The sequence below is a fragment of the Carassius carassius genome, chromosome 26, assembly GCF_963082965.1.
Source record: "Carassius carassius chromosome 26, fCarCar2.1, whole genome shotgun sequence".
In the NCBI taxonomy this organism is placed as follows: Eukaryota; Metazoa; Chordata; class Actinopteri; order Cypriniformes; family Cyprinidae; genus Carassius; species Carassius carassius.
This window is the reverse complement of record NC_081780.1, coordinates 1,596,179-1,607,211: the sequence shown is the minus strand read 5'-3', so window position 1 is coordinate 1,607,211 and position 11,033 is coordinate 1,596,179. Positions and strand designations below refer to the sequence as shown.

At 35.0% G+C, this 11,033-nt stretch overlaps 1 protein-coding gene across 1 annotated transcript; it reads left to right on the top strand.

Annotated features, from left to right (window-relative positions):
* Window positions 1-2,204: 2,204 nt before the first annotated feature.
* On the top strand, window positions 2,205-10,445 carry ccdc107 (coiled-coil domain containing 107). The gene is made up of 6 exons (XM_059510605.1): window positions 2,205-2,434; window positions 3,775-3,965; window positions 4,745-4,817; window positions 6,772-6,862; window positions 7,106-7,215; window positions 9,158-10,445. The coding sequence occupies exons 1-6, from the start codon at window positions 2,299-2,301 to the stop codon at window positions 9,457-9,459; spliced, it is 903 nt and encodes a 300-aa protein (XP_059366588.1). The 5' UTR covers window positions 2,205-2,298; the 3' UTR covers window positions 9,460-10,445.
* The last annotated feature ends 588 nt before the right edge of the window (window positions 10,446-11,033 follow it).

Below are 11,033 nucleotides of genomic sequence, written 5' to 3'. Positions count from 1 at the left end.
GTCTATAATACTAAAATCATAGGTATGAAAGAAATTATGTATTATTGTTTTATGATTTCCATATCAGTTTCAGATTGAATAAAGCACCATGCAACTAATTACCAAGCACCTTGTTAATGATGCACAAAAGTTTAACTTAACAAAAACTCTTTTGAATGTCAAATATACAGAAGCCCGCTTGGAATTGCTGGATGTAAACTTAGAATTCTGAGGAAAAAATTGGGGCATTCCAAAGTATAAACATTCAATTCTGTATCGTCTACAAACAGCTTCTGTTTTAAGTTTTTAAATTAAACTCGATGACAGCTGCAGCGCAAATTTTAAACTAAAGACAGCCTTTGTTAGCTTGAGAAAGCCTAGTCTGAAAAATGTGAAGGACTTGTAAATGCTTGATGTTTGAAACTGTTTTAAAGATAGATGAACTAAAAATGAACTGTGGCCTTTAGGATAATTAAGGTGAAAAACAAATAAAGGTGGAAATGAAAAAACATTCTCCTTCAGTTCAGATAAGGTTAAGACAAAGTCTAGAGTCCATCTGCTCAATCATGTGAAAAATAATTAATGTGCTTGGTAATAGTAGTGATAGTGGCATCTTCTGCTTCTGATAAGGAGAGATGTGAGCTTTATTATGGGGCTGACCTTCAAATAATGTAGAATGGATGTAGAAACATGTGACATTGCAGTAAAAGCCGGTGTTCCTTCCCAAACCGGTCTCTTAGATCTTGGGTTATTTGGCTTCCATTACATGTCTTCTTTCAGACTAGTGTAGAATAGTGCAAGTGTTTATTCAAGTACACGTTATCTATTTTTCTGTATATTTCAGTTATCTTTAAAGGACATTTACGTAAGCAGCACTGACAGGAACTGTTTTTTTTTTTACTTACTTTTTTTATCAATAACCAATTTGCTTTTCCAGTAACACAGGTGAGGTTTGCTGAATTGCATATTCAAGGAGAACCAATAATGTTAATTAAGGTTTCCTGATGATTTATGACATATTTTTTCATATAAAAATTTTCATTATATAAAAATATATATTCTATCTTTGGAATTGGAATGTTAATTAACTATTAATGTTAAATTAACCATTAACATTACCGCAAGAACCTTTCTTCATTATAGCTTGGCATAACATTAGCCAAAGTTCTGAAAGCAGCTCGCTAATGTGTGAGATAATGTCATTAGAAGAAGGAAATGTTTCTGCAAACACTCATTTGAGGGAAGGAAATTACAAAAATAAAAAAGAATAAAGAATTGAAGGAAGCAAGACAACTGAAGGGAACACAAATAGAAAAAACACATGCAAACTAAGAAAACATTTTCATCAATTTGACACACGCTGCAAATACCCACAACACAATCAAATAAAGAAACGTACAGCAAATAAAATTCTTTATTTGGTTATGTTGTGGGTATTTGCAGCGCCTATGTTGTCAAATTGCTGAAAATATTTTCTTGATTTCCTGGTGCTTTTGCTATTTTCATGTGTTTTCTGAAGTTGCATTGCGTTGAGCTCTCTCAGCCACCGTACTACTGTGGCCAAATAAAACTACAAACCAGTTTGGCAAAGAGATTTATCACAGGACTGACAAAAAAAAAACCAAAGATACAGATATGACTATTATAATTATTACACTTTTTATTTAACATGGACATCACAGTTACACTTGACAAACCATATGCACTTGCTTAAGTGTTTTGACACACATGATAATTTTCAACTTTAGTCCATGGGAGGCTTTTCAGAGAGCTAAAAAACAAAAAAACAAAAAAAACTCTGTAACAATGCTAATAATGATAAATAATAGTAACAATGTTAACAATATAAGTCTATGATAGCAGTACTAATAAAGAAAAAGTTAAAAAGACACAAGTATATACCCTAGAATTACAAAAAAAAAAAGAAAAATAAAGAAGAGATGAAACATTCAGAATTATTTACATATATAAGCTGTAAAGCAAAGACAACAGAATCAGACAATATCGCAATATTAATTGGGTATGAAGGGCTATTAATGTGAGCACTGTTGTTTGGTTTTTAACCGTTTTTAAGTCCTCTGTTTAAAGCATTACTATTGGTCTCTAGTTTTAAATTAGTAGGTAAAGCATTCCTGAGTTTTGGCCCCTTTCCAGAAAAAGCAGATTGATTGACCGCCGAGCAGTAATTCCACGCCAGTCCTGTAGAGGTCAGTGATGGCGCTCTTGCGCGATTTCTGTCGCACAAACACACCGAAGGAGGCATTTAGTCAACAACAGTGGAGGAATCGTCCTCTTAAATGTATTAATTGTGGCTCGGAGATGGCGCTCTCCTCCTCGCAGCAGCTCGTCATGGCGTTCACGGCGGTGCTGCTGGTGTTTGTGTTATTCCCGCGGATGTTCGGCGGCGGAGGAAGCAGAGACGGCCAGCCGTTCGATCCGCGGATCAGCAGTGGAGGTGCGGACCCGAGTGGACCAGCCTCGGCTGTGTCTGGTTACTTTCTGGCTGTGTGTTTACACGTACATGTGACCCTGGACCACAAAACCAGTAATTAATGTCAGTTTTTTTTTAAATCGAGATTTATAAATCATTTGGAAGCTGAATAAATAATCTTTCCATTGATATGTTGTTTGTTAGGATCGGACAGTATTTGGTTGAGATACAGCTATTTGAAAATCTGGAATCTGAGAGAACAATATATATATATACACTTTTTGAGAAAATCGCTTTAGTACTAATTAAGTCCTCAGCTAAGCATATTACGATATAATTTTTTTTTTTTTTAATATTTAAGGTAGGAAATTTACAAAATACCATGATGGATCATGATCTTTAGTTTATAACAAAATTATTTTTGGTAAAAAAAATTTTTTTAAATAAATAAAACGATAATTTTGAACCATACAATTTATTGTTGGCTGTTGCTACAAATATACCTGACTGCTTATGATTGCTTTTGTACTCCAGGGTCATATATTGCTGCATATAATTTAGTGCTTAGCAATTTTTTAGGTTTATTGTTGCTTTTTATTGCTGAAATTGTGTAATGTTATGTCTCGGGTCTGTTGAGTTTACTCATTAAAAAAATATATATATTTTCATTGTATCTGTTTATCATTTTATATAGAGATGTTTAAGACCATTTTCATATAAATTTTTACATATGTGACCCTCGAAACCAGTCACCAAATCATTAGGATATTAAGTAAAGATCATGTTCCACGAAGATATTTTGTACATTTTTATTTTCTACCGTAAATATATCAAAACTTAATTTTTGATTAGTAATATGCATTGCTAACTTTAAGGGTGATTTTCTCAGTTATTTGATCTTTTTCCACCCTCAGATTCCAGATTTTCAAATAGTAGCATCTCTCTTGTATCCATTTCGTCATCTTATTTATTCAGCTTCCAGATGATGTATAAATCTCAATTTCAAAACATTGACATTTATTACTGGTTTCTTGGTCCAGGGTCACATATGTCTTTGTTTTATTCATAAAGATGCAGTATTAACAGCCTATCTGGAGCACAAGGATACCGTGGGTCTTAAAACGTCTCAAAAAGATCTTAAAAAGCTCTCATTTGGCTCTTCCACAGATTAAGACCTTTTTAATTCATATTCATGGTATAAAAAAAAGTATTATTTTCCTCAGTATTTTTGTAATGTTCAGAAACCTAAATATACTTAAATCAAGGAACATTTACTTTGGGGTGCAAAATGATAATTGATGATAAATGATAAATGAAACCCTGGATGTGTATGTGAAGGCCAGTGCTTGTGTGTGGTCCTGCAGGTCCTGGTTCTCAGCAGCAGATCCACAGGAGCGCTCAGAGCCTGGAGAACATGCAGCAGATGAAGAAACTCATGGAGCAGGAGCTGAAGAGCGACAAATACAAACCCAGCAGCAATAAGGGCTATGTCTTCACCCTCATGCCCATCTACGCCATCGGTGTCGGGCTTTTCGCTGCGTATAAGTTTCTAAAGGTGTTAAAGACTTTTCTTGTAATAAGTTTGTTATACAAAAGTTTTATAGAGGAGTTAAAAAGGAATGGCAAGGAACAGATATAATTAACCATGAAAGTAGAAAAACTGAAATAGCATTTTCTTGCTTTTTAAAGTCGGTCTACAAAAAAAAAATTATAATAAGAGAGAGAGAGAGAGTGAAAGGTTACAAACTAGAGTTTTTTTTTTTTTCTTCATTTTTTTTTTTTTTTAGAAAAAGCATATTGGGAAAAAAAACATTGCCAGTAACTTTAACAAATAATTACATAGAAACAGCAGGTATTAACACACTGAATTAAACATGAAATAAAAAAAATGAAAAAGACTGATATTCTATTTTCTTGTAAAATATAATTCAGTAAACTTCAATGTACATAAAAAGCATGTGAGATAGTATGTAATAAAAAACAAAATTGTAAGTAAAAGAAATGGTAAGTAATACTTTTAATTAAATGTGAAATTTTGCCGTGTTGTCTTGTAAAACAACTTTTTATTTTACAGTTTACACTCATGATTTTTTAATAGTGATGATTTGGATGGAAATGTACTTGATTTGTGATTAAAGGCACAATTAATAAAATCTACAGTGTGAAAAATAGATCATTAAGTGAAAATGCTATGTCTATCTTTCTACCTAAAAGTTTCTTTATAATCATTTCTGTAATGAAAACCAAAGCCCATTTTCTAGGGACAAAAACACCTTTCGTTCTTCTTTTTGTTAGCTGTTTAAGTTGCTTAAGTCTTAGTTTTTGTGTTTTCAGATAAAGTCTGCAAGCGATTCTGAAGCTCAAAAAGCCAAAACAGCTCGAGGAGTGAAGAAATCCGAGGAGACAGGTGTGTGTGTTGTATGCTCAAATAATTTTTAGTAGTAAAGTAACTTAATTTTAATTGAATTCTAATCTGACTCCATTTTACCATGACCTTGAATTTAGTTTATAATAACTATTATTGATCATTGATATGATAATTTATCTAGACTTTAATCTTATTCTTAACTAACAATTGGAAATAGTTTTGATCAAGTCCTACGCCTGAGAGTTTACACCTTCTTGGGGACAGATGATAATTTGCATGAAAGAGACTTGAAAATGGCACACCCTTTACAGTAAGAAGATCTCTTGGGATCTGTATTACCTTTTAGTCAACTTTTTGTAAGATTGAGACCATTGTACTAGTCGACCTGAGACAATTCACCTGTCGGTGAAACATAATGCTCCAGTGCGCATTGGTGGTCTGGGGAGTGTCAAATGTTCACTCACCACTCAAAAGGTTGAGTTTATGCCAAGTGCTGATTTCTACAAGCTCGCGAATCCTCTTTTTATAACAATGTGTAGACATGATGTACAAATGCAGTGCAGACAGCGTCACTGATTAATGGAATGCCGTGGGATTGCCATGATCTGAAGTGAATTACAGCTTTTAGTGATTATACAGGGAGAGCTCTTTGCACACTTTCTAGGCTGTATAATCCTGTCTGTTTCAGAATGGATATATTAAGGGGCCAATGAACTGAGCAACCAAAATTCCCTTGATCTTTTTACATATTAGAAGTCAGTGTACTATAGAAGCATCCTGTAAGTTTCAGAACTCAAAACTTTGACATTAGAGTAAAATCAGCTTTTGTTGAAGCCAATTTGCCAAAACGACAGCTTGTGGAATGTTCTACTCTATGATGTAATAGTGTGGATAAACACCGCCTCCGAAAAATATCAATGCTGATATGAGAGAGAGACTGTTTTGCCCCGCCCACTGATTCTACATAACTGCAGGTTAAGCCCCGCCCACTGATTCTACATCGCTGTCTGTTTAGCCCCACCGACTGATTCTACATCACTGCCTGTTTTGCCCCGCCCACTGATTCTATGTCGCTGCCTGTTTAGCTCCGCCCACTGATTCTACATCGCTGCCTTTTTAGCCCCGCCCACTGATTCTACATCGCTGTCTGTTTAGCCCCGCCCACTGATTCTACATCGCTGTCTGTTTAGACCCGCCCACTGATTCTACATTGCTGCCTGTGTAACCCCCACACTGATTCTACGTCGCTGCCTGTTTAGCCCCGCCCACTGATTCTACGTCGCTGCCTGTTTAGCTCCGCCCACTGATTCTACATCACTGCCTGTTTAGCCTCATCCACTGATTCTACATCGTTGTCTTTTTAGCCCCGCCCACTGATTCGACATCCTGTTTAGCCCCGCCCACTGATTTGCGAATGTAGCCTAGTGTTTACGACAGAGGTTGCAGGTCTATGTAGAAACAAAACAATGAAGACAAGAAGACGCTGTTCACTGTCAAGTTGAGGAAAAGAGTGTTTGTGTTGCCTTCCTTCTGATTCCAACATTAGGAATGGACTTTCTTTTTTTTTTATGAAATGTTTTTATTGAAGATCCAGATCGTGTCAGTAAGAATTCGGTCCTTTGTTCACTTCATTTTGATGTGTATTCGTTTACAAACAAGGCACAGTTCGACATTGTAATTTTCAGAAAGATTAAAACTAAAAAACAATGCTGTGCCGACTATATTGGATCTGACAGAAATGTAGCAACACACAAGTGTGAGTAACTGTTTTCATTTTGACTGGAGATTTGTATTTATTTATTTTATAATAGATTTATAATAGTTTCAATTTTCGATTTGCTGTATGCCTTCAGAACACATCAAGTGTCTGAGGTTCTTCAAGGCTTACAGTGTGCATGAATGAGGATGCTTAAAAGTGCTTTCTTAGAAATACCACCATTCATTTTATATTCTCAGGAAGTCATTTTTCTGAAGCATTTATGGTTTTCGACAGAGAATCAGCTGAATGAGCTGGAGCAGAGATTGGCTCAGACCGAGAAGATGCTCAGCTCCATCCTGACCCAGCTGGACCCGCTTACCAACTGGTGAGAGCAGACATGCAGATGAAAATGAGAAGTTGAACACCTGCAAACATCTTTCTTTTAAATAAATGTGGTTTATTCAGTCATGCAACAATGCACTTGGTTAAAGCAAATTCATAGCCTGAATGATTTGGTTATGCAAAAGCAAAAATTAGGTTTTCGACATTGAAATGCACACTGGTGGCGAGTGACTCAATGTTGGCTTTCAGCCGTGTGGCTTTGTTTATTCTGGGTGTTGTTCTGCAGTGTGAAGTTTGTTGCCATGGAGCAGAAGAGCGAGATCATGTCGCAGCTGCAGTGCATTCGGCAGCTAATGAAGAAGAGAGGCATGAAGTGTCCAAACATCAGGATAGAAGGTAAACACATCTGATCCAATTAACACAAGCCACGCAATTAACACAGTACCACGCAAGCATCTTAGTCTCGCTGCTGGTCGATAACAAAAACACCAGCGCTCATACTCATGGAAACAAGTGTCACATACAGTTAACTGTATAAATGAAAGGATTTCGAAAACTGTCTATCTATCTATACACACACACACACACATACAAGTAAAAGCAGAACACTTTCGGTGCCTCTTAAATGCCTTAGCGCAATTGAAATATTTGTCATGGTCCTCCGAAATGTTGTTTCCTCCAGCGACAATCTAGCCCTTAACACATATGAACGCATAATTTAATTACGCGTATTTAAATATACTTAATTTAATTATACTAACTTTATACATACACTCCTGTGCAACAGTCTTAGGCACGTTAGTATTTTCACCCCAAAAAATGGTGTTCGGCCAGTTCTTTATATCTTTTGCTGTAGTGTGTCAGTAGGAAATATCAGTTGTGCATTCATAAATCTCACTAGATTTATGAATGTTTGGAAATGTAAACCGATATTTCCTACTGACACAACAAAAATGGCTTAAAACCCCTTTTTTTTGGGTGAAAATACTAATGTGCCTAAGACTTTTGCACAGTACTTTACAAATGATATTTTTGCTACTTTATATAGAATGAGCATACAGTCATTCACAGAACTGATTAAAGACAGTGACAGACAGCCCTCATCAGAGTGATTGACCGAGATACACTAGAAACATTATGTGTAGTTGTGTATTAATGACCCAGATCATGAAATACATTTATTAGCCTTAGAGTAAAGGGAAGCTTGGGAAATGAGAGCATCCAATGAGTGTGTGAATGCTATGGATTTATTTTAAATATTTTTTGAAGCTTCGTTTCAGGCACCATTTAGGCACTGGTACCATTTTAAAAGTATCGGAATGGCACTGGTATGGTATAAAACCCAATCGATACCCAACCATAAAAGATATAGTTCTAAAAAGTCGTTCTCAATATTAAAGAATAGCAGAGTCCACACCACAGCTAAAACAATAAAGGCACAGAGAAACTATGATTTTGAAATCACTTCCAGAATGATTTTTTTCAGCTGATGAATGATACGAACTTTGACAGCCAATCATAATCTGTCTCGCTGTCATGAGGTCGTAAACTTGGAATAAACAGATGATATGGTCCGCTGGTGATATGGTTATTGCTTTATAGTTATTGTTCTTGGTGTGAACAGCGTTTTAGAAGTGCAACAAGTCCTAAGATAATATATCTATCTTATATATATATATATATAGATATATATATCTATTTTTATTTTATCTTTTTTTTTATTTTGTTTCAAATAAGCAATCGGGCAATTATAAGTTTCATTTGGCTATTATTTATACATTTTTATGTATTTTTAATATTATTTAAATCATTTTAAAAATCAATCATTAAACAAAAAATTATACCCTATCCATATACCTATCCATTTAAATGATATAATTATTTTTGGCATTACAGTAGTAAAAATGACATTTAATATTTAAAATGCATTTAATTTCATTTTTTGTATGAATGTTAAACCTAATTGGAGGCTGTAAACTTAAATGTTTTACATGTGAGTTTGCATTCATGTCAGTGAGTAAGTACTAGTTATGCTGCATTAATACAAGTTTTAGTTTCTCACTACTAATGCAGATGACCGCAGTAAAGAAACTCCCATATCTTTTAAAATATATCACAAGCTAGTTAGTTGGATAAAGTATCACTAAAGCAGCCAACATCATGAACAGCAATGTGTTAGATGCCTGAGTGACATTTGCTCTGGTATTTTGTATTTTCATACATAGTGCTGTGACATGCACACATTTTTAGGTGTTATGTTTAATGCTGTTATACTTGTAAGCATGTATTTTAGCACTGTGTTGATGGGTATCGCAAATCATGTGGTTATATCTTTTAGAGCCGACATGTGAGCGCAACATAGACAAACTCATTGAGACTTTGGCCACCGCCGAGACGCTTCCAGAAACTCACACTGAAGCACAGCCTCATGATCACCGAGAGCTCAGGCCTATGTCTGAGTCTGAGGAAGAGGAGAACAGAGCTGCGGCGGGAGAAGAAGAGGACGTGGGAAGCGAGAGTGACTCGAGTATGCCTTCCCTCGAGGACTCTGCTGACATCAGTGTAGATGATGTTACAGTCACTCACAATCATCCAGAAGATCTGACAGCTGGATTACGAAGACGCAACAGGCCAGAGTAACTGTGACGAGAATCAGACGCAAATCTATTTATATATTTATTTTATTGCTTGTAATGAAGCAGTCAACACTACTTACTGGTTTCAATGCCTACGTCTACATATTTTACTGCATTTGAAGTTAATTGAAATCAAAATCCACTTTTTTATCCAGAATTTTATTATTATTATTATAGTAATGTTTATAAAAGAAGTCGCTTATGTTTACCATGGCTGCTTGTATTTGATCAAAAATGCTGTCAAAATTGTGAAATATTATTGCAATTTAAAATAGCCGTTTCCCATGTAAATATATTGTAAAATGTGAATTATTCCTGCGAGGCAAAGCTGAATTTTCTTCTTCTTTTTATTTCATTAGTCTTTTTTAAAATCTTATTTGTGCTAAAAGTTTGCATTGTAGCTTATTATGGTTACCACAAAATATTAAGCAGCAGAAATTCAGCTTTGCATCAGAGGAATAAATTAAATTTTTAAATATATTCGTGTAGATGACTGTTATTTTACATTGTAGTAATATTTCACAATATTACTGATTTTACTGGATTTTTTAAATCAAATAATTAATCAGTGAGGTTATTCCAAAGCAGAAAATGTCATTTTATTTGTTTATTTTTATCACAGTGTAATAACTTGCTGACCTCATCAAGGTCATGTGAGTAGGGAAAATAATATCAAGGCTGCTATCTGCCTTTTGTGGATTGTGTGTCATTTGCATGTTTGCAGTGTCCTCTGGAGGAGGTTTATCACAGCTGCATGATTCTGGTAAGACAATATGCTATGATGCTTTTCAGATGTAAGGACCTCAAACGGGAGGTTTTTAGAGAGGCATTAAAGCTTTGAGCTTTAGTTTTATAAAAAAATTTAGAGCTTGAATCAAATACCAAACACTTAATGTGATCGTACGTGAGATGATGTTCATGCACGCTGTTGCATTCTGTGCCACTTTTCTCAAATGTAATGCTTTTATAAATCTGCTTTTCACAGCCTGATCGGTTTCATGTTACAGGTTTTTGTTCCATCATTTTGCCAATCATATTTTGAGAATATAAAGAAAATAATATGAATGTTCTAAAGTAGTGTTGATTCCTAAATCAAAATGTTCGGTAATATTTTTGGTGACCGTTACAAACCAGCAATTGCTGCTGTGTTTTAGGCATCATTTTAAAAACATGCAACCGGTCCTATTTGAAACATATTTTGTCGCATGTCCTTTGAATGATGTGATTTAGCATTTTGAGATCAATGGATGTGATTGGCATGTGATCAGACTCTGTCTCATTGTTTTTGCCTTGATTTGGTGTGGTTTAGATGAATATATTTATTATTAACAACTTTTGAAAGCCTTAAATAAAAAAATAAATTAAAAAAAACATGCGCTGGTGTTTATTATTGCACTTTGCATTACATTTCTAGGGTTATTAGTCTTTAACTGCCAATCAGATCAATGCATGAAGGCAAGATGCTCAGTTGTTATTAAATCCAAAAGAAATTGACTCTGTATATAAAATGAAAGTGTGTTTCTGGGATCTTCACCCTCAGAAGTCTCTAGAGTTTAGCAGATGGTGTGAGAAAACAAC

Bases quoted from the DNA above. Each gene is read 5' to 3' on its own strand.
- ccdc107 (XM_059510605.1), top strand. From the start codon at position 2,299: ATGGCGCTCTCCTCCTCGCAGCAGCTCGTCATGGCGTTCACGGCGGTG. The intron at 6,863-7,105 runs GTGAGAGCAGAC...GTTGTTCTGCAG, and splicing joins CTGGACCCGCTTACCAACTG to TGTGAAGTTTGTTGCCATGG. The intron at 7,216-9,157 runs GTAAACACATCT...TATATCTTTTAG, and splicing joins TCCAAACATCAGGATAGAAG to AGCCGACATGTGAGCGCAAC.